The sequence below is a fragment of the Cygnus olor genome, chromosome 1, assembly GCF_009769625.2.
Source record: "Cygnus olor isolate bCygOlo1 chromosome 1, bCygOlo1.pri.v2, whole genome shotgun sequence".
Taxonomy (NCBI): domain Eukaryota; kingdom Metazoa; phylum Chordata; class Aves; order Anseriformes; family Anatidae; genus Cygnus; species Cygnus olor.
In genome coordinates this window covers 1024081-1047428 of record NC_049169.1, presented here as the reverse complement: position 1 = coordinate 1047428, position 23348 = coordinate 1024081, and the positions used below count along the sequence as shown (strand labels likewise).

Genomic DNA, 23348 nt, shown 5'->3' with positions numbered 1-23348 from the left:
TCCAGCCTGCGTCCCCGGTGCACCCGTGGTGCATCAGCCGTTCACGTGCCGCACATCCACCCTGCCACCGCCGCGCATCCTCCGTGTGCCTGCTGCGCACCACAGCTCCGCAGAGGGCAATGCAAGCCATCGCAGAGGACCCGGACGTGCTCTAACTCCTGCACTTCTCCCACCCTGTGTGCTCACTGGGCCCAGTTCAGTTCCCCCCTGCTCACACTCGGGACACGGCGGGTGGCAGGGATGAGGCAAGCGCAGTGCCCGGTGCCTTCCGCTGTCCCCTGGGCGGCTCTGAGGAGGCTGCAGAGCTGGAAGTGCCGCTGGCCATGGGACAGAGAGGACGGAAGCATGCCTGTCCCATCCCAGCAGGAAAACTGAACACGGCGCAGCAGCCCCTAGCAGCCCCCCATGTGCGTCCCAGCAGGCAGGGACAGATCCAGGGGCACCCGGGGGACCCGCGGTGGTTTCTCCATTGCCCCGAGGCAGCCCGGCTCATCGCAGAGAATGCTCAGAGCCCGTGGCAGGGAGATGGGGCTGGCAGACCCTGAGATAACGTCTGCTTGAGTCAACCTAAAGCTAACGGCTGGGAAACGGACAAAAGGGCAGCGATGTGCGGTGGGTACAGAGACACCCCGCTGAGGAGCCGGGGTCCCCGCGAGAGCCGCGCTGCGGACGAGGAGCGAGTTGTATGTGCAGGAGATGCAGCGGCACGGAGCAGGTACCCCATCGGTCTCGGGGGGGGGGGCACGGTGACACCCAGGGCTGGGGTCACCCCCTCTGCACCTGGCCCCCGCAGGCCGAGCCCTTCCTCTTCCTCGCCCTGTCCTCTCCTCCCCACGCTGGCCTGGAGCCCCCGTGCGCAGCGGGTGCGCTGTGCCGCTTCGTGCTTCCTCTGCACTTTCCCTTTTTGCAAGCATCATCTCTGTGCTTTCCTTTTTTGCCGGCGTCATTGCCAGGTGCTTTTTGGGGCCACCGCCTTTGCGGTCTTTCTGGGGCACATGCAGCACCCTCACCTGGCACCCTGCAGGATGCGTTCCCCCATGCTGTGCTTGGCACAAGTAGCTCTTGTTATCGCTTTCCACACAAATACAAAGGTAAAAGAAGAGGCAAGCGAGCGCTCTCCCACCTGCCCCTGGCCCTGACAGGGAGAAATGCCCGGCACAAGAGATTTAGGGGTGGTGGGAAGACACCACCTCCGTGATTTACGCATTGGCTTCCAACACAAAGCACCATTCCCGTGCCACCAGCGTGCCGCTGCCGGCGGTGGCGCAGGGCTCTCGTCCTCCCCTCACATGCGGCACGGACACCGCAGCCCCGAGCCGTGCCGGAGCCGCGGAACAGCAGAGGGGCTGCATCCCCTGGCTGTGCCTGGACCCAAACCTGGCAGTAGGGACACTCAGTGACGTACGATCGTGGCAATTCCTGTGCCACGGAAAGCCCCCACCCGCTGCGCCTGCCCGCAGCCCTTCGGGAAGGCAGTCGGCACCCGCCGGCATCACCCGCGCCCGCGCCACGCGCTCCTACCTCTCGCTGCAGCACCAGCTCCTTGGTGAAGTGCGTGGCCTCCTCGCTGAAGGGTTCCCCCTCCTGCACCAGCCCCGGCAGGTTCCTGGCTCCTCGGGGACATTCGATACCTGCAGGGGGAGAGGGAGGCGTTGGGAGGGGGCCGGCACGTACCCGTGCGCCCACCCCAGCAGCGCCGGTGGCCCGGTGGCTGCCCCAACCCTGCGTGGCACGCGGCCGGTGGCTTCGGGCTCTTGGTTGGCAGCAGCGCCGCTCCTTCCCTTTACGGCAGCCGCAGGGCTCGTGCAGCTTCATGGGCCGTAAAACTATACGGGCGAGGAAATGAAAATTGATTCCCCGGCTCCGCGCGGCGCAGCCAAAGCAGCGCCAGGCCTCGCTGCTCCCGCCTGGCACCGGGCTTTGCTGCGGGGCTGCCGGCGGCTCCCCATGGGGTGGGACGGGGGCACCCCAGGTACCCAGGGGGGCTGCAAAGACCCCACGGCGGGAGCTGCTCCCTGCACAAATCCTGAATAATCACTGGGCAAGGCTGTGCTGGGGACACAACCCAAAGCGCACGCTTAGCGGAGGAAGGCAGCACACAAAGACTTTACAACGGCGCCGGCGGTGCCACCTCCAGTCTAGGCATACGTTAACACCCCCTGGCCCCCCAAAACCCCCAGACCCCTCAGCTGGTGGCCACGGGGCCTGTGCAGAGCCCACGACAGCCCCTGGGCCGGGCCAGGGAGGAGCTGGCAGTGCTGGGGGCACTGTGACGAGCCCGCAGGCTGCGGTTAGGGCTGCGCCCCTGTCCCCGTCCCCAGTCCTTGTGCCCTGCCTCGCGCCGGAGGGGGACGTCCCCGGCTGCCTCAAGCACCGAGCCTAATTCCAGGCTGCTCCCATTACCTCTAATAGCCGCCTGCGTGATAGCGCTGGCTGAGAGCTCCTGATAAGCAGGTATTAATTCTGCCCTATTATTACAGCCGCACGGGCAGGTCAAGCACCAGCCCTACCCCCCCAGTCTCGTCAGCCATCGCTGGGAATTGAAATACCGAAAAAAAAAAAGGGGAGAGGAGGAGGCCGAGTGCTGCAGGGCTGGCTCTCTGGCTTGGCGCACAGGCCGTGCCGTGCCCCATGTGCCCCAGACCCAAACCACGACCCGGAGCCGCCACGGCACAGCCGCCGCTCCCTGACTCGGTTTCCCCAGGTGCTGAGCGGGGTGAGAGCCCCGGGGTCCCCTCGTGCAGCGCGCTGTCCGAGCCAGGCTGCTCCGCTGCCACAGAGGCACAGCTTATTAAACGGGGAAGTTCTGCATTGTTAATTTTATTTTACATAATTTGTTGTTAATGAAGTGCCAAGAATTACATTTAGCGGCTGCCCAACCCGTCGGTCTGTAACGGGAAAGTGCAGAGCAGCGCTCTGCGGGATGCGGGAGGGGCAGCGCGCGGTGAGGCCGGTGCTGGCATCGCCCCCAGCTCACGGCACGGCCCCAGGAGCCATCGCCGGCGCTCAGCCTGGGGAGGGACCGGGCTGCTGGGGTGCAGGGCAGGTGCTGTGGGGTCCCAGAGCCACCCCGCACCACCCTGGGACCGACACCGCAACGGCTGGGGACGGGGCTGTCCCGGCACGGGGGGAACGTGGGAGCACTGGGGAGGCAGCAGGGTGCAGGCACCAGCAAAGGGGATGGGATTAAAGCACAGCACGGCCCGGTGCTCCTCACCGGGCAGGACAGACAGACGGACAGACGCCGATAATTCACGGCAAGAGGCTGAAGCGCGGAGCAAAGCCGGCACCGCAAAGGGCAGACCCTGCAGCAAAGCCACGATGGGAAACCGGCTTGTGATTGATCGCTTGAACAGGAAATTTTATGTTTAGCAGAGCCCCCATCCTTACTCTACGTGCTATTTCTAATAAAAAAGCCTGCTTAGGGTCAGAAGCAGAGCTGGCTGTGGGCGCAGCAGCGCGGGCAGGTGGCGGCGGGGCACCCCCGGTGCGGTGCAGGGGGCACCCAGCGCTGCCGGCACGCAGGCGCTGTGCTCCAGCAGCAGCGCTTCCAAAATGCTGCTCCCGCACATTGATGAAGTGCTGACTGGCGTGCAGACGCGGCCGGGCGCAAGTCACGGTGGGGGGAGCCAGCAGCCGCCCAGCGAGAGGGGAGCGCGGCCCCTGGGAGGCTGCGGGGGGGGCGCGAGTGCAGACGATGAGAAGCGCCGACTTAAATCAAGGTTTCCTGCTCGCTGATTTAGCTGGCGATTAAAAGCGGTGATTTGAATCACTCGAAATTAAACCTCTGCACCGTGGGCAATGATGGGCGAGGAGGGGGCTGCGGGAGGCTGCAGGAGAGGGCACCGGTGTCCCTGGCTCTCCCCAGCCTTCCCTGGGGCTTGCTGGGGCAGGGGGGCACCTGCTCCGAGAAAAGAGTGCGTCCCCATCCCATCCCATCCCATCTCATCCCAATCCCATCCCCATCCCATCCCATCCCATCCTGTCCCAAATCCCATCCCATCCCATCCCACCCCATCCCATCCCAATCCCATCCCCATCCCATCCCATCCTGTCCCAAATCCCATCCCATCCCATCCCCACCACCCCCCTGCCTCCCACCCTCGCCATCACCACAACCGCAGAGCTGGAGCGTGGTGGCAGCCAAAAAAGCCTTTTTTTCCCCTCTTTTCCCTCCCCCCTCTCCTCCGTGCTGTCTCCAAGGGAAGCAAAACATTTCCAGGCAGTCTGGCAGGAGTTTGGCAGCGGTGACACGCAGCAGCCAGCTGCCAGCCCCCCCAGAGCCCCCCCGGTGCGAGGGGAGCCCCCGGCCCTGCCCGTGCCCCATCCCGGCTCCTGCAGCAGCCTCTGGAGCATCCGCACCCCCTGCCCCAAAAAAACGGGATAGGAACAGAGGATTTCTGGAAAGGCAGCAGAACTCGGGGTGGGGAGAGTGGGCGATCCAGCGGCTTCGTCAGCGAGCTGAGCACCGGCAGCCTGGCCCCAGGGGGCTCCCCAGGCTGGGGGGGGGCGGACGGGGGCAGGCACGTGAGTGAGTGTGCACCCCCCTTTTGTGCTGTGCACCATTTGGGGGCACATGTGAGAGCGGCGCAAGGTGTTCGCCAGGGCTCCTGCCTTCGCCAGGAGGATTCTGGCACCCTTCCTCCTCCTCCTCCTCCTCCTCCTCCTCCTCCTCTGCGCAGCGAGCAGGGGCCGGGGGGAGGGAGCCGCGGCTGTGCGCTAACAGCCTCCAACAGCGGCGAGCGGCGAAAGATGCTTTTTTTGCAGAAAGTGATCTGAAGCAGCAGCCGAGGAAGCGTCCAAGTGCTTAAGCCCCAAACACCAATTACGAGCACGGCGCTGCCGCAGCCCGGCGCGGGCTCAGGGGGTGCCCCGCTGAGCGCTGCATGCACGAGCCCCGGACCCCGCGCCGGATGCCACGTTGGGTACGCTCACAGCCCCTGATGCCTCCTGAAACCACATGAGCGAAGCCTGCTTTTTTGGGGAAAAAAAAAAAAAAAAAAAAAAAAGACACCCAGGAAGGATGCGATGAGCGCGTCCAACCCCAGCACTACGCATCCGACACGCGGCACGGGGAGGGGGACACCCGGCAGCGATCTGAGCAAAGCCATCAAAGTTGCACAGCTCTTGAAAAAACTAAATAAACCTGAAGACGCGGCTCTGATGCTCTTCCCGGGAAGCCGTAATGTATTAATCTGCGCAGATGAGGGACGCAGTTTAAAACACTGCAGCGTGAGGCTGCCGCTGCTTTCCCCCGGGGCCCCAGAATAACTCCGCTACAAATCACTTCTGCTCAGCGCCGCCGGGCAGCGAGCCCCGGCTGGAGCATGGCAGTGATGGGGGTGGCCGGGGCAGGGGGCTGGGGGCTGCTCCGACCCCATCCCCGCCCCCGTCCCCATGCAGGGACAGGAGGAGGGCAAGGGCCAGGGAACAAGCATCGCACTGCAAACGCCCCCGTGTGCCCCCCCAAGCCGTGGGGAGATGTGACGGAGCATCGGCTTGGAACGGTGTTGGACGGAGCTCTAGGGGCGCATGAAAACTAACCGAGCACATCCCTCAACGGCTGTCCCATCGGCACAAGAAATAATTCCAACTCTGGGCTGCCCCCTCACCTCCCTGTGGCACGGACACCCCCCCCACACCCAGCTCCTGGGGCCATGGGCACAGTGCAAGCCGCAGGAGCAGCGTCCCACAGCATCCCCACCAGGGCGTTCAGCCCCGTAACGCATCTCGGGCTGTGTGCAGGGAAGTGAGGAGCAGGGACCCGTGCAGGGGGTGATAAACCCAGCACTGTGCAGCTGCGCGGGGCCCAGAGGAGGAGCTGATCCTGCACTGCCATGGTGCGGGGTGTGCATGGGAGCAGGGAACAGGCTCCGGGGGTGGTCATTTGTGCCGGGGGTGCTCTGCGCCAGATCCGGTCTCCGGAGCACTGCAGTGGGATGGGGTAGATGCTGGTGGGGATGCAGGGATGTGGGGACGTGGGACCTCCTCCAGCTGCCTCTTGCTGCGGGGGCTTTGCCTCTTTACTTTGAGCGTGACTTGAGGGCGCTGGGCTCACCTGCACAAAACCTGGGGGGGGGGTCCGGAATGCTTCAGCGGTGCCTGTCCTGCAGGCTGGTGTGTCCCCGCCAGGTCCCTGCTCAGCACCACACCGCTGCTGCCTTTGGTGACAGCACCAGCATGTGTGGGGCAGGCGCCTGCCTGCATCTCCCCGGGGGGCCCAGTGTGCCCCGCCTTCCCTTTGCCGCGCTGTCGCCTTCCCCACGGGCACGGCGAGGCAGGCAGAGGCAGCGGCGTGAGGTCTCGGCGCCCCGTGCTCCTGCCCGGAGCACTTCTGCTACTGACGAATGCCTGAGATTGATCTCCGGCAGGATTTATAGGGTCTTTGAGAAATAGAAAAGGCGAACAGAAGGGAGGACAGAAGCTGCGCGGGAGCATCAGTCACCGGAACGGAGCCGCCCGGTAATTGCGGGCAGCGCAGAAGCGAGACCTGAATGCTGAAGCCCCGCGCCAGACCTCGGTGCACGAGAAGGACGCGAGGTTCGGGGCCAGATCCTGCTGCGGTGCACGTGCCCTGCTCCGGTGGGGCACAGAGCTGGCCCCCGGTGACGCCCGGTGACGCCACCGTCCCCTCCCTCCCGTGCGCCGTCTCCAAGCTGCGGCGTCCCGGTGCAGGCGGTGCCCACGGCGCTGGCACGCGCGGCGGCCTCGAGTCGTGATGGCAACTTGGCTGCTGCCGCGCAGCCCGTGTGGGAGCGCGGCGTTATTTTTAACACCAGTCCCTACCAAAATAGAGGCTGTCGGGAACAGGGAAACAGACGGCAGCGGGGAGGCGGGGGGTGGCCGGGCGCAGCCCCAATCTCGCCGTCCGCAGCCGGGTGGGGGGCATGGCCGGGGACCCCCGGCATGGCAGGGTGCCACCAGGACCGGTGGCAGGAGCGCTAAACCCACGCTGCCCAGGAGCAGGCTGTCGGGTGCTGGGGGGATCCCACTTCTCGGCCCCCGTTTACAAGGAGCAAAGCGGTGCAGGGGGTGACGAAGGCCCCGTTATCAGCAGATCTGCGATAAAAAGTGGCCGGAGGCACTCGTCCCGATGCAGATGGGAGAATGCCCGTACAGCTCCTGCATCCGATACAGCCTGTACAGCCCCTATATCCCAAATAGCCCCTAAACATCCCATACAGCCTGTAGAGCCCCTGCAGTCAGTACAGCCCCTACAGCCCATGTAGCCCAAACATCCTGTGCATCCCATGCAGCCCCTACATCCCATACAGCCCATACAACCTATACATCCCATACAGCCCGTTTAACTCATACAGGCTGCACAGCCTGTACAGTCCATACCTTCCATACGGCCCGTACAGCCTGTATAGCCCATGCAGACCATACACACAGCCAATACAGGTCGTAGAGTTCACACAGCCCATACAGTCCGTACAGCCCATACAACCCCTACAGATCATACGGCCTGTACAGCCCGTACAGATGATATATCCCATACACCTCATACAGCCCATATATCCCGTACAGCCCATATATCCCGTACACCCATCAGGTCATATAGCCCATACAGCCCATATATCCTGTACACCCATCAGGTCATACAGCCCATACATCATGTAGAAGCACTGCCACCGTGGTGATGCCTGCAGGGTGGCCAGGCACGGCAGAGCCCCATCCCTGGGGCTCCCCACAGAGGCAGCGGGAGCAGCCGCCACGCTCAGCTCATGGCAGCCCCATGCACTCATGGCCTGGGATCGAGGCACACACTGACACACCGGCCTTGCTCGTATCCGTGAGGACAGCTGCTCCTTGGCAAATCCCTATACTGCAGATCTGCAGCATTTGGGGTCACCACATCCCAAAACCACACACCCGCAGCATTTGGGGTCACTGCATCCTGATACCGTGGGCCCACAGCTGTTGGGGTCACCACATCCCCACCCCACACACCTGCAGCGTCTGGGGTCACCACATCCTGACACTGAAGGGCCACAGCATTTGGGGGGGGGCATCATTTCGGGGCTCAGCTCCCAGTTCCACCCCATGGCCGCGCAGCCCCACATGAGACAAACAAATGAGGCAAAGCCAAAAACCGGGTAAAAATGCATCAGCCGCCAGAAGGCATCACGGGGCAGTTCAGGCTGAAAAGGGTTCCAGGACGTCTCCATGGCGCGTCGGAGCAGGGTCTGGAGCGTGCGCAACCTCTACGGGCTGCAGCAGTGCCCTGCAGCTCAGGGAGAAACCTCATTTTTGCCCCTTTTTCCCCAAAAAGCAGTGACACACCCCGACTCAGCGCAGTGGGGCTGCAGACAGGCAGTGCTCCTCGCCCGGCATCCAGATGCCCCCGGGACCCCGCAGCGCCCGGACGGGGACCCCGCATCCCGTGGTATCACCAGTGAGCTACAGCCGCTCCCGAGGGAGATGGCTTGCTGAGTGGGGCGAGACCCGTGCCGGGCGGGCATCGGCTGCGGCTCAGCCCCCCGGCACAGATAAACACCGTGACCCCCACCCCACCTCGTAAATACGGCGCCGCGCTGTCGCCTCAGCACAATTTAGGGCCCCGACCCTCGGTGCCCCCCTGCACGCTGACAGCGCCATGCCGGGGCGCAGGAGCCTCAGGGTGTGCCCCCCCCCCCCCCCCCCCCCCCCGCCCCCCGGATCCCTCCCACTGGCGCTGCCGCGGGCCCCCGCACCCCGAAGGCAGCGTCAGGCTTCGGAGTCTCGCTGGGGAAGCGGAGCGCGGGATTAAATTAGTGCCTCTGTATTTGCACATATTTATAGCGCGCCGACGTATATATTTTATCTGGGAAGACGGCATGAGCCTCCCTGGAGAACATCCCCGAAGTCACATTTACAGGGGACCTGTCTTCGCTTCATGATGCTCATTTGCATTTGACTTTAAAAAAAAAAAGAAGAAATGAAGGCGGCGCTGAGGAAACGCGGGGATTTATCCCGTTTCTGGGACGAACCCCACGCCCCCGGGCAGCAGGGTCGGGGCAGCACCGGGCTGCAGCAGCGCCAAGCCGAGGGGAGAGCGCCTGCAGCGGCTCCTGCCAAAACCGAAGGAAACGGGAAAAAAAGGAGTGTGTGTGCACGGGGAAAGCCCACCCTGGCTCGCTGCCGCCCCATGCCCCTCGTCTCTCGTTATTTTACGAGAGGCAATTACTTCGGCAATTAGCCAGCGGCCGCACCGTGCCAGGGCGGTGCAGCAGCCCCAGGGGCGATGCTGGGACCTGCGCCCCAGTTGTGGTGCTGGGACCAGTGCCCTGGTTGTGGTGCTGGGACCCGCGCCCCGGTTGTGCCGCGCCGGCAGCCAGGGACGGAAAACAAATTGTCAAAGCGTGGATGGTGCACGGAAGGATCAGCAGCACCGGACCCTCCCCGTGGCATGGCTGGGAGCGAATTTTGCCCCTGCAGCGTCATGCTCTGGCCCCAAGCTCGCTGCAGCCCCCAGCAGCGTTACCCCCACCCCGTGCCGAAATCCCTGGCCTGGGAAGCCGCCAGCCCCCGCAGCCGCCTGGCCTTTCGTTAGCTGCTTGGCTGAATAATTGATCGGGCTGCACGGGGCTCATTAGGGGCGGGGATGCTTCAATAACCGGGTTTGGCTTACGCAGGGTAAAGGTTTAACTTCTCAGAGCCAGGAGTGAGGAGGGGCGCCCGTTTGGGATTTGAGGGGTGGCCACAGGGGACCCTCTGCCCCTGCTGGGAGTGGGCCAGGGCGAGGAGGCTGCCAAGCAGTCCTAATTACGCAGCTCCAATTAATATGTGGAAGGGACAGGGAAAGCACAGCAGGCGTGGTGGTCGGGTGCCGGCACGTGCCAACGGTTGCTGGGGAATTCCCATTCCCACCACGGCCCTCCTGTCGTCACCTCCCACCCCTGGGTGCTGCGGAGCCTCCCACGCCGACCGGGGACACCCCCGGTCCCCTCCCCAGCAGAGGTGGCGCATTGTCTTCCACGCTAATTGGCACTCTACCTGCCTCTTTAGCCTGTAATTAATGCTTGCAGGTTGATTAGAGAGCTGGAGCTGGGGAAGTGTCCCCGGAGAGGCACCGGGGAGGAGGAGGAGCTGCAGATTCCCTGTGCCTTGGGGACCAAGAGAGGGCCGGGAGGGGACCGGGACAGTTTGCACAGCGCCCGTGAGTGTTCCCAGCAGCACCGCGATCCTGGCACAGCTGTGGCTCTGGGATGGGCAGCGTGGGGTGATCCTGTGCAAATTGAGGTGATCCTGTGCAATTGGGGTGGTCCTGTGCAACGGGGGGTGATCCCATGCGACACGGGGTGATCCTGTGCAAATTGGGGTGACCCTGTGCCACGCAGGACGATCCCGTGCAGCGCGGACGCCCCGGGAGACGCAGAGGCTGCTGTTCCGCGGAGCGCAGCCACATCTCCCCCGCGCACCGAACACCCCAAAACCTTCACTCCCAGCCCGGCCCCTTGCTTTGCAGGGTGGTGACACCCCTCCCCCCCCCCCCCAGCTCGTTATTCCCAGCCCTCTAATTGAGCTGTCTGCCGAAGGGCAAAGTGGAGGTGGCGAGGGAGGTGGCCGGGGTGACTCAGCCGCGGCAGGAGGCGAGCGGCGCACCCTGCGCGCAGCGGCACCCCCAGGGCTCCGGGGACCCTGCGGGGGCTCGGGGCCGCCTGTGCCGGCGGGGGGTCACGACTTTGGGAACTTTTCGGAGCCCGGGCACCCCCAGCAAGGCGACAGCCCGTCGGTCTCCACAGCAACGGGGATTAAATATGACTTGCAGCGAGCGTGCTCCCCCCGGAGCCATCCATCCATCGCCCGGCCGCCGGAGCAGCCCCCCCCGCGTGCTCCCATTTGATTTAAAACCCACCCAACCAAGCCAGAGCACCCCGACCTGCAGAGAGGGGCCAGGAACGCCGTGCAGGATGGCAATAGGAAGGGATGGGAGCATCCCGAGCATCCCACCGCTATGCCCCCCCCAGCCCACAGAAGCCCCCCAGCCTCGCCAAGAGAAGGGTTTAATTGCTGCAGCGGTGTGGAGCCGAGCTCGTGGGGCGGGTGTGACAGCCCCGTGCATGCATCCAGCAGCACCAACATGAGGAGGAAGAGGCCAGGGCGTGCATCAGGGCCGGGAATCACAAATCTCCAGGGAACAGCAATGCAGCGAGCAGCAGTGAGGGTCCCAGGCCCCCTCCCTGGACCCCAGTGCACGGGGAGCACTCGGAGGCAGCCGGCGGGATTCCCGCATGCGAAGCGCGGCCGAGCCCGACGGCAGCCTTCCGCAAGAGAAATATTTAAATATAAAGAAATTCCTCCTCCCGAGCACGTGGGAGTTCTACCGCTTCTTAAAATTTTAATGTATCAGTCGCAGGCAAGGGGGAGTCTCATTTCCCTGTCTTTTGCAGCTGACTTTAAGAATGGTTAATTATAAATAAGGCAGTGCGACTATTTATACGCACAAGCGCAAGGAGAAGGACAGGTTTAGGACGCGCTTCCCACGCGGCAGGAGCCAGCCAGGAGCGCGGGGGGCCCCGATCCTGTGCCCTGGCAGAGCGGGGCTGGGGACGCTGGCCTCCGGATGGCAGCGGGGACGTGCCACCGCCGGGAGCGCATCGTGTGACATCATGTCACGTCGTGTGACAACACATCGTGTCACATCGCATCGTGTCACATCGCATTGCATCGCATCACATCGCCGTGGGGCTTTTGGTCCCCGGAGGGCAGCGGCGCAGCAGTGGCCGCTGGGGTGGCCACGTCCTGCAGCGGGGTGGCCCAAGGGGATGGGGACAAGGAGCCGGGGCACAGGCAGGGGCCGTGCCCATGTGTGCGGGGCTCTGTGAGCTGCTCCCGGACCAGCCACGGTCCCTCCTGCTCCCAAACCGTGCTCAGAAGCCCCAGCAGAAAGGAAGGGGCGGCTGTGGGGGAGCCCAGGCTCAGCAAGCGCCCGCGCATCTCCCGTGCTGCAGGAGCAATGGGATGGCCGGGGACCGTCCCAGCGCCGTTCCCAGGGGAACATCCCTTGGGTGGGAGCGGCAGGAGCCGTTGCTTACAGAAGCCGCGGTGTTGTTATCCCCATATAAGATCTATTTATACGCTTATTGAATTTTTCATAACCGAGTTGTGAACGATCAGCGTTCAGGGTCATCCTTTATACGCGGTTATTGCCATAGAAACTGGATTGAGAGCGAAGCCGCCCCACATCGGCTCCCATGGAAGCACCGCGAACACGCGGCACGGGCTGCCAGGGCTCCGCGAGCTGCCCCGGGGCCTTCCTCATCCTCCTCATCTTCCTCAACCTCCTCGACCTCCTCCTGGGGCCACACATTGCCGCCTGCCCTGTCCCACATCCCGGGAAGGTGGCAGGTCCAAACGCTCCTGGAGCGTGGCTGTGGGGCAAAGGACGGCTGCGATGCTCCAGCGAAGGAGGCTAAGCCCTGGTGGCACCGTGCACCGCAAGCGGGACCCTTTTGGAGGGGGAGCTCCGCAGTTTTTGTAGGACCTACTGGAACAACCACTGCATGTACACAAAGACGTGCACTTTCCTCCTGGTGCACCACAACTCCCCAGTCCTGCTTCTCTGGGGCGATGCGTCCGGGGTGGCCTCAGCTCCACTGAGAGCTGCTCGTCCCCATCCCTGTCCGTCCTCGGGGACTGGTCCCGCACCCCGGTGGCCGCAGCCCTGCAGCCTCCTCTCCTGACATCCTCCTCCCTGGTGCTGGTGGAGGACGGCTTCCCTTTGGCTTCCCTTTGGCTTCCCCTTGGCTTCTCCTCGGCTTCCCCACCCCTGTCCCCCAGCAGCGGGCAGAGCCCGAGTGCCACCCCAGGGACGCAGGACAGAGAGCAGCAGCAATGCCGAGACATGCAGGAAGCTCCCGAATCCCAGCCCCAAATGGGCGCAGGCACCGGCGGAGCTCGGGGAAAGGCCAGGGACAAACACACCGGGGGCACCGCTTTCTAGCACCCAACTCTCCGGCCAGCTCCAATTAGCGCTGCCCGGCTTGATTAAACCCTCCTGCACCCCACCAGCAGGGGACGGGATGCAGGGGGCAGAGGCACTTTCGGGAGGTCCGTGCGTGTCCCCGGAGCCGTCCCCTCCTCGCATGGCACAGCACGGCGCGGCGCCTCACCTGCCAGCAGGAAGGTGATGAGGCAGGTCTCCTTGGGCATGAAGAGCTTCAGGCGGGAGCCGCTGAAGACGTACTCCACCACGGCCTCGGAGCGGCCGGCGCGCTGCAGGAAGGGCAGGAACTGCTTCGCCTTCTGGGTGTCCTGGGGAGAGAAGGGGCATCAGCGCGCCGCACCGCTCCCGCAGCCCCCTCATGGCACTGGCGCTCTGGGGACAACATTTTAACCCCCCCCCACACCCCGGATGGGGAGCGGGATGTGGGATGTGGGCACAGCTCGGGTGGCTTCCAGCCCACACTGCGCCCTTCCCTCGCTGGCACCCGCGGCCCCAACATCAGCAGGGGAGGGAGGCCGGATCCTGCCCCATCCTTCCCCATCCCTGACGGAGCGCCCTGCAGCCCCCCTTTCCTAGGACCCCCTTCCATCAGTCCTGTCCACCAAAAGGGCTGGATCCATGCTGAGCAGCTGAGGCACAACTTGGGTGCAGTGCCCGTGGAGCCCCCCCACTTTGAAGCTGTGGCCTCGGCCGAGATCGCCGCCACCGGCACGTTTCGGAGGCACGGTGCGCCGTGCCGCGAGCTCCTGATTTATTCACCCAGGGAAGAAAAGTCAAAGCCAAGCAGCTCCTAAAATAAAACACAGCCAGGTGGCTTTGTATTTCACTCCGGCCTTAATTTAGAAAAATGAGCTGCGGAGGGAAGGGAGGGAGCTTGCCACAGCCCAAACCCCGCGCCTCCCCCGTCGAACCCGGACCCAAAGGAGGGACGGTGCGCGGCAGCAGCGGAGGTGGCCGTGCCGGGCGCTGTGCTGGCAGCTGCAGCATCCACGCCTGAACCGTGGCGCCGTGGGGAGGGAAGGGACGTGGGTCTGCGGAGCGGAGGCTCGGGGCTACGGGGGGAGCGGGGCCGTGGTGGCAGCTGCTGGGGCTGCACCAGGGCAGTGGGGGCAGAGACGCCCCCCGGTCCCCCTGCGGTGCTGCCGCAGCGCTTGATGCCGGGTGGCTCCGCGCCACGTGCGCCACGGGCACCGAACAGGTCCGGGGAGGGCGTTCAGCAGATGTGCAGCCAAGAAGTTAATGCAACACATGTAAGTGCAATCTGCACGCAAAGGAAAACCACATTACCCCATGTTAACCACTTAGGTCTAACATATGCAAATCTAAAATGGGAGCTGCTAATGAAGGCTACTAATTAGCGGTAATCACTATGCAGTCACGATTTGATTAGCTGAGGGAAAAACGAGCCGCGTGAAGGAGCCCACCGGCAGGTCCGTCCCACAGGTGCCAGGTGGGGAAGCCCCCGTGCCCCGGGGAGGGCAGTGGGGCAGCGAGGAAGAGCGCGGTGGTGAGGAAGAGCGTGGTAGCGAGGATGCTGCGGACTGGCATCACGCGCCTGCCGCTGCCAGCATCTGTGGGGCGCAGCGGTGTTCAAACGTGCTCGAGGATGACCTTAAAAATCCACAAGGATTTTGCATAACACAAAGCAGCTCTTCTGCGAGAAGGGAAGAGGCGTGCAGGCGCTGGTGGTTAATGTGGAATAATAAGTGGGGAGCGGCAATCACCGCGCGGCGAGGCACGCCGGCTGCGGAGGCGGGCGGCACGGGAGTGACAGGTAACGGCTCGGTCCCCGGCGTGCCAGGACAGCGGGGAGAGGCCGGTCGGTCCTGGGGTTCCACCAGCGCAGGGGGATCTGCGCTGCTTGGAGCTGCGCCGTGCTCCTCTGAGCTGCTCCCGATCCCTCGTTCACCAAAACGGCCGTGGTGGGGCTTGGGCTGCCCACGGCACCAGGTTCAGGCACGGGGCTGCAGCGCCAAACCGAGCTCCCCTCCTGCACCATGGACACACGGAGGCAGCACCGAATGCTGGGGGTACCGAGGTCCCGTCCTGCACCGCGGTGCTCCTCCTCCACCATTGCCCTCCGTGTGCCGCTGCCTTGCAATGCAGTGGGACAGGAGCGGGGAATCTGACTGGGGAGATGGGTCCTGAAAACACCGAGTGGAGGCAGCGAGGGCACCAAGGTGCACGCCACAGCCGGGACAGGAAAAGGAGACCCAGGACACATCTGAGCCTCCTGGCACGGGCACCTGGAGCAACAGCACCCATGGGAAGGAAACCGCCAGTGCTGCCGTGTGGGACAAGCGCTGCCGTGGGACGCCCGTGTCCGTGGCCAAGCAGCCAGCACCACGAGCAGGGCTGGATCCGTCCCTCATCCGGAAGGCGAGGCTGTGCCAGGGCTGGCAGCGATCCCCGGGAGTGAATTTTGGGAGTGCTCGGGGCGGCTCCGGCTCCCCGGCTCCGCACACCAGCCCGGCACGGTGGCGGCAGCGGGCGCGTGACGCCGCGGCTGGCGGCCTTTGGGACGGGAGCAGCTGCTGCAGAGCTCGCGGCCGCCCAGCCCAGCCGGTGGCTGCGCGCTGAAGGACACGCCGCGCGTCCTTTGCAGGAGGAAGGCGGGAGGAACGGACACGGACGGAGCATCCCGCGCCGCCGGCCCCTCCGCCGGCGGGACCTTGTAGGAGCCTCGGGGGCAGCTGCAGCCGGGCGCTGCAGCTGGGGAGCAGCTTCCAGGGGAGGGGGGGTGCACCCACAACACCCCCCAGGACACCTAAATGAGCAAAGATTGCTTTCTGAGCCCCACGGTCCAGTCTCAGCCCCTAAATTCCATCCTTCCTAAATCCCATCCTTCCTAAATCCCATCCTCTCCCTGCACCTGGAGCCACCCCCTGCACCCTGCGCACTGGTCCTGTGCTCGCTCTGAGCTATCCCAAGCTGCCCCACTCCCCTCTCCCAAATACCACATCGCACAGGCTGGGCCAGGGCCAGCTTGGCTCTGCCAACGCCCCCTCCTGCTCCTGCAGCCCCTCCGGGACCCCCCCGGGCAGCAGACCCCATGGTCAGGCCCGGGAGCTGCATGGGGTCAGGGCTCCCAGCCCCAAAACCCCGCAGCCCCCGACCCGCGGCGCTGCGGACACTGGGCAGCTCGGCACAAATTCGGATGGGGAAGGGCAGCGATGGCACCAGAGCCGGGCAGGATCCGTCCCCTGCCACTGAGCCGGTGCCTGAGGCTCCCTTCAGTGTCCCTGGGGAGGAAGAGGCTCTTCCAGGGCACGGCCCCCCCCAGCTGACTCCGTGCACCCCCCCCTGGGGTGAAAGCCCCCCCTGGGAAGCCACCGAGGGTGTCACCCCCATCCCGCACCTTTTGCCCCCTCCCCACGGAGCAGGGACCCCAGCCCCGCTCAGCCCCCAGGGCAGGTGCCGCCCCCCCCCAATCCCCACTATTATTTTAACGCTTCAAGCGTTTAATTAGCTGGGAATTGAAGGAAAATTATGCATAAATACAGCAAGGAAAAATATTCTCGTAACTCCACTTTTATGTGAAGCGCTGCCAATTATGCAAAATTATTCAAGGACTCTGCCCAAGGACGGGAGGCTTTCAGGCGGCCGCACGCTCGCCCTCGTGCCCGTGCCGGTGCGCGCGCAGTGTAACGGGGGAGGCGAGCTGGCGCAGGTTTGTCTTACACCATCTGAATTATTTAGCGAGCTGCTCCGGAGCAGAACCGCGCTGCTTTGAGGCGCCCATGGGCCCGGCAGGATGCCGGGAAGCGGGAGGAAGGAGCGCCGGCCTCTCCCCGCTGCACGGAGGGGAGGACGAGGAAGAGGGAGGATGAGGAAGAGGGGCTGCCCGAGCAGATCCCCACACGCCGAGCCCCTGAAATGTCCCCGGGCAGGACCAGGCGGGAGGTGGCTGGGGTGGCAGCGGGGGGGCTGCGTCCTTCCCGCGGGGCTGCGGAGGTCGGAGCCGTGGGATCAGCTCGCGGGGCGCTCGGGGGATTTTTGGAAAAGCGGCTGCACCCCGCTGACTTTGGGTGCCAGCGATGGGAACGCCGATGCGCCCGGCCAACGCCATTTCTCCTTGCTGAAGAAGCAAGCCAGCAGCGCCAGCCTGGGGAAGGACAGACGGATGGACAGACGTCGGGATGTTCCCTGCTGTCCAGAGCAGTCGGGGGTCTCCGAGGCCGGGGAGCAGCAAACCTCGCCCAGCAGCGGGACTGCAAAGGAGGCCACCGCAGAGGCGAGCGTGGGCGAGGCGGCATTATCATCGCTGCTGCATTTCCCTCTTCGCTTTTTTTTTTTCTTTTTGCCTTTTGCCTTTGCTTTCCGTGCAGCCTGCAGCACCGCGGGCTCATCTGGAGGGAGGCTGCTTCAGGAGGATGGGGTGCGCCCCTGGGGTGCGCTCAGAGCCCTCCCCTCCCCTGCTCCGGGACATGGGGGCCGGGGGACACCAGGGTGGCCGCAACCCGATGGGGAAAGGGCATTTCCCAGCAGGAGGAGCACGGGCTGGAGCTGTGGGAACTGGGTGAAATCCGGCAGCCTCCCGGCAGCATGTGGCCAAATGAGTTCCCGTGAGCCTCGTGCTGGGAGCCAGGGCAAAGCGGAGCCGGGACGCAGCAGCTCCACGGCACGGGGATGGGGCCGAGCCCCCTGGGGCAGCGGCACGGAGCGGGACACGGTGCCGGTGCTGCACCGCTGCATTACGCACGGCACCGAGATGGGGCAGCAGCACTGCGGGGCCACTGTTGGGGCCCCACCTGCAGCCCCTCCGGACATCCCTGCTCACCCTAACACGACCACCCACCGGTGGCTCAGCCCCACGTGGCATGCACAGGATGAACAGCAAACGCCTGCGCTCACGGACGCCCGCACCGGTGCGAGGAGGGAGCCGGGGCCGCGGGTGACCTACATTGAAAAAACCCTGAAATCCCCGCGCGCTGCCTGAGCATCATCCTGCCTGCAGCCGGAGCGAGCGGGGCCCCTCCCGAGCCCGGGCAGCGGGAGGGGAGCGCCGACGCTAATTCCCATTAAATTATTTTGGCAGTGCTAAAGCACACCCTGTCAGTTCAGTGCACACCCGCATTCATCATGCCGCACAACTGCTGACACTCGCCTAACTCGGAGTGGGATCAATTTACAGAAAACTATTAAAGATTAAAAAAGATTAACAAATCTTCATAAAAGCGGTGATGTATTACCCTAATTTTGTTTGCGGGGGCCCTCCCCCTCCGCCTGCCGGCCGGAACCAGCCGTTTTGCTCGCCTCCCTGATTGAGTTGCGGGGCCGCTAACAACCCGGGGGCTTCGTGCGCCCGGCACAGCTCGGAGCGGGGACATCCCCGCACCCGCGTCCCTGTGCTCACCCGTCGCAGTGCCTCCGTCGCTGCGGAGCTACAGACGCTGCCGGGGGCCCCAAGAGACACAGGGAAAGAGGGGGCTGGTGTAAGTGGCAGTGGGGGCACAGCGGCTTGGCATCCCCGGGACAGAGCTCCTGCCCGCCGAGGACACCGAGAACCATCTCAAGGGCTGGGCACCAAACGCAGGACGCACGGACACCCCCAGCTGGGAGCGGAGCTCCGGGGATGCTCCTGTGGCCGTGCATGGAGCCAGACCCAGCCCGCAGCCACCCCAGCACGGGGCAGGGGGCGAGACCTCCCCACGGAGAGAAGAAACCCCAGGGGAAATCTGCTTTGTGAGAGCAGGGTCCTTACCCCGGAGATGTCGGCCACCCGGTGAATGGGCACCTCCTTCTTGCTGTGCAGCCCCTTGCCGTTCTTGATGGCCCTGCAAAAGAGAGGTGGCACATGCCATCAGCGCCTGGCACGGAGAGGGGGTGACACGCTGTCCCCCAGTGCTACCACTGTCCCCACATGGCAGCACGCCGTGCCTGCAGAGCGGCAGCTCGTTAGCCTCTAATCCCAATTAGCAGCATCCAGCAGCCCACCTGGGCCCAGCACCCACCTGGTCGGGGGGAGCACGCGTCCCCGTCACCAAATTTCATGGCTTTGCTCCCCACATATAGTGGGGAAGGGACGGGAAGGAGAGCGCCCCAGCCCGAGCCAGAGTTAATACCTGTTTCTTTCAGCTCTTAATCGCACTAATCATTTTAAATGCAAAATATGCAGCGAATGCTCCAGTACTAAAGGAAGCACGTTCCTTCCACGTTAACCAACTGCATTCAGGAAACAGCCTGAATGCAGCGATACCGCTCGTGGCACCTGTGGACGGCTGGGAAACGAGCGGGGCACTAAAGCTGGTGCTGGCCCCTGGAGCTCCCTGCGAGCCCCACACCCGCGTTTTCCATCCCCAAACCCCGACAGCCGGGATCCTGCACGTGAGGCATGGGGAAACGGGGGCGCAGGGCTCTTGGTGGCTCCGGCCGCCGAGGAAGCGCATCCCTTATGAATACAGGAGCAGCGACTGCAGCGGGGAGGAGGTAACGCGGCAGCACCCACGAGGCAGAGGCACCCAAAACCGCAGTGAGGGAGGTCGGGGTCAAGCTGCAAAGCCGGGGCATCACGGAGTGGGTAGGGGGGGCAGGGTCCGGCTGCCTTTCTGGGCTGCGTGCGCACCGTGCCGCCTCGTGCTGCGTTTCTCACCCATCAGCATCCCCGGCTCCTTCTCCTCAGAAGCCAAAGGCAAGCTCGAAATGCAGCCAGAGCCGGTCGGGCACTGCACAGCCCAGGGGACGGCAGGCGCAGCTGCCCCAGGGCCCCGAGGGGACCCCGATGTGGTTCTGCTGTCGGGCTTATCGCCACATGCAGGAGCAGCAGCGGTGCCCCCAGATGCGGCTGCCGGCGCGGCACAGGCAGGGCGGCAGCGCGGCGGCAGGTGGAAGGGCAGCGCAGGTTCATTACAGACGCCGACGGCTCCTTCCCCTGACAGCTCTGTCCTTTTCCAGCCTGCAAAGGCCGCGTTTATTTTCCAGGTGCATGCAGCAGAAAGCACACCTGGAGATGCTGCCCTGCCTTTCAGAGCGGCGCGGTGCCGACCGGCGCCAGCACATGAGCTCCAAACCTGGCGTTTTGGGGTCGGGGATGTTTTTAGTCTGGGATGATGGCTGTTGGCAGCAGGCAGGGCAAATCCGGCTGGAAACCAGCTCTCGCCGCGCCCACAGCTCCGGTTTGCAGCCCCCTCAGTGCTTCGGGCTCACCCCCAAGCTGGGGCTTCCCTGGCAGAGCCGGCGCTCCTGCACCGTGCACGTCCCTGTGCGAGGGGAGCGTGGCTGGCAGGCTGGTGGCTGCACCTTCCTCCACGCTTTATCCCCATAGATAAAGCTGCTCCGTGCCCATCCTTCCCATAACTCGAGCAGGGAACCCTACGCAGCCCCCGCCTGCGGGCGTCGCAGCGCCTCGTTGCGCAGCCGCCCGCCAGCGACTTCATAGCTGCTCCCAGGCAAGAGGCACGAATTCGCTCGGAGTGGACAGTGATGATAATAAAAATACAAGGGGAGAAAACTCAAAGGCCCTGCTGAGGCTTTGTACAGCAATCAATTTGCTGAGCTGTATCACTCGCGGAGCTGTCTGGAAGAAGCCAACCTGTTAAATCAGCGAACGGATTTCTTCCTCTCCCCCTCCCTGCTTCGAGACACCCCTCCCTGCTCAGCGCTGCATCCAGGGATAAGTGGCTCGGGAAGAATCAGCTTTTTTCTACAGGGAAGCAGCTCCTTCCCCAGCTTTAGAAGAGGGACAAAGTCAAACAAACTCCATAAAGCCCAGCAAGGGCAGCCGGGGATGCAGCCCCCTCGGGGCAGGGATGTGCCATGATGTCCCCTCCTGCTCAAGCTCTGTGTCCCCAGGGCCACCACCGCCAGCTCCCAGAGGGCCCAAGGAAACCCTCCCGAGGGGGCTCGGGGCGGGGAAGGGGACGTGCAGCCCCCGCACACCTGCTTTGGAGCAGGGATGGATGAAAACCACACCTTGGGGAGCAGAGTGCTCCCGGAGGAGGGGGACAGGATTTATTCAGCAGCTGTTTGCAGAGTTTCTGTGACTGTAGGCATTGCCAGGGGATGCTGCGGGGTGCAGAGCGATGTCCACAATCCCCCAAAATCTGGTGGGAGCGGGACACTGATCACCCCCTTCCCAAATACCCCAAGAAGGGCAGAGCAGGCTCCAGCAGCTCAGCCTGGGCAGACCCAACTCCAGGCTTTGCTAACAAGCCGAGAAGTCGGAAGCATTTTTACAAGCCCCGAGCAACCTCCACCGAAGCGAGCGGCGCTCCGAGCTCATCCCTGCTCTGAGCTGATCCCTGCTCCAAGCCCTGCTCACTCGGAGGCCCCGGCCCCCCAACACCTCCTGGGCCGGGTTCGGAGCCTGGAGCACGCTGCAGGCTCGGTGCCGGAGCGCTCCGAGACGCGTCTTTCATGCCAGGCACATCCGCTCTACAAGGCACATCCCCATCGTGCCGCAATTAGGCCACAAGCGAGCTGCTGGCCGCGGATCACAGCCGCCTGCACCATGCGGGGGGGCTGCGGGAGGGCGAGCCGGGGCCTGGTAGCAGCCCCCCACCCCCCCCGGTGAGAGGAGGCTTGCAGCAGAGCCCGTCACCGTATTGCACGGCGGGCTGGCAGAAACCACTGCGCAGCCCCCTCAACGCTGCTCGCCCCTGCTGGCGGCACCGCGCCGGCAGCTGCGGCTGGAGCTGCTGCCGAGGAGGAGCTGAAATCCTGCTGGAGAGCAACCGGGGCCAGGCCAGGCACCGCGGGGGCACGGGGGGAACTGGGGGTGGCTCAGGGACCCAGCCCCACGCAGGTGGCACCAGGATGAAGTGGGGCAGGACAGAGCGCAGCTGGACATCGCACGCCTGGGCCGTGCACGCCGGGACCGAGCACAGCTGGAGCAGGCACATCTGGACCGTGCACACCTGGAACAAGTGCTGATGGGCCGTGCACACCTGGAACAAGTGCTGATGGATGGTGCACAGCTGCATGGTACGCAGCTGGACCGTGCACAGCTGGATGGTGCACAACTGGATGGTGCGCAGCTGGACCACACAAGCCCAGAGTGTGTACATCTGGACCATGGATCAAATAAGCTGGGATCGAGCACACCTCAATGGTGTACACCCAGACCGGGCACGCCTGGCACACGCTCAGCTGGATGGCACGCCTGGACTGCACACACCTGGACCACGCACATCTGGAGGACACACACATCTGGATGGCACACATCTGGATGACTTTTCCAGACCGTGCACACCTGGACGACACACATCTGGACGACACACACAGCTGGATGACACACACACATCTGGAGCACACACATGTGGATGCCACACCTGGCCGCGCACCCCAGCGCACGCAGCGCCCCGCTCCCCGCAGCGGGCCGACCAGGGCCGGCAGCGAGCCCCAGCCTGCATCAGCACTTCTGCTGCCTCTGTCGAGGACACGGCGCAGGGAGCAGCCACACACATTTTTCTCACCACGATAACCTCAACCTAATTACGGGAGGCCAGAATGTGTCTGAAGTCCTCTGGATCTGCTCAGACGTCATACGGCTTAAATGCAATTACTTCTCCCGCAGCCAGGCTGGGGCTGGGCGGCTGCGGCAGCGCTCGGTGGGCTCGCTGCCCCAGGAGCTGTGCGGGGCCCCCGGAACCCTGCGCCCGGCCCCGTGCTCCCAGCACAACAGGCCGTGAGGCTCCAACGACCCCCCCCGGGGCGTTTTTTTAAAAATGTTATCTTCTTTAATCTGCCTCCTGGGAGTTGCAGCATTAGCACGGAGATTCCACATGCGCTGCGCCGGCTCCCACTGACTCAGAGCGCGCCTGGCCCTCCGCCAGCGCCGAGCCCGGCTGCCGCGCCAGCACCGCGCGGGCTGCGATGGAGGGGGCTGTAACGGGGTGGGGTGGGGGGGCTTCGGCTCCACGGGGCTGGGGGCAGAGCTCGCAGAGCCAGGGCTGAGTGCGGGGTGAAGGCTGCTGAAGGGCAGGGAGCGCCACGAAGGGGGAAGCAGAGCTGGGAAGGGAGCCAGCCGTGCCCGCGGCACCGCCACCCGGCGCGGCCGAGCTCCAGCGGCACTCACCGAGCCTCTGCGGCCAAGAGCTCATCGTAGTGAGAGGATCTTTGGTCGTCGTCTTGCCGGTAGCGGATGACGGTGGCCAGGCCTTTGCTCACCAGCGCTTCGGCGATGTTGCTGCAAGGCAGAAGAGAGAGGGGGGCTCAGCACCGGCACAGGGACCCCATGCACGGCACCGGACCCACCGGGGGAAGGAAGAGAAGACCCCCTCCAGTTTCGGGCTGCTGGCCAAGGGAAGGTGTTTGCAGCACCGTGTAACGACTAATGGGCACTCCTGCTGCTCGGGGGTGTGCACGAGCGTGCAGCAGCCCAGCCTGCGCTCCCGTGAGCACCCCAAAAACCCCTGCACCAGGCGTGCCCTGGGCGCAGCAGCACCCCAAGCGTAGTGACAGAGTGGGCACCCCGCTC

The 23348-nt window shown here is 64.4% G+C and overlaps 1 protein-coding gene across 1 annotated transcript in view; it reads right to left on the bottom strand.

Annotated features, from left to right (window-relative positions):
* Nucleotides 1–1050: 1050 nt before the first annotated feature.
* Nucleotides 1051–23348, bottom strand: part of SND1 (staphylococcal nuclease and tudor domain containing 1) — a 91142-nt gene continuing 68844 nt past the window's right edge. The window contains exons 13-16 of the mRNA XM_040545188.1: nucleotides 22947–23057; nucleotides 18636–18708; nucleotides 13098–13239; nucleotides 1051–1631 (exon numbers count right to left, since the gene is read on the bottom strand). Coding sequence (XP_040401122.1) covers nucleotides 1066–1631; nucleotides 13098–13239; nucleotides 18636–18708; nucleotides 22947–23057 — 892 coding nt within the window. The 3' untranslated portion in view covers nucleotides 1051–1065. The remainder of the gene's footprint in view (nucleotides 1632–13097; nucleotides 13240–18635; nucleotides 18709–22946; nucleotides 23058–23348) is intronic.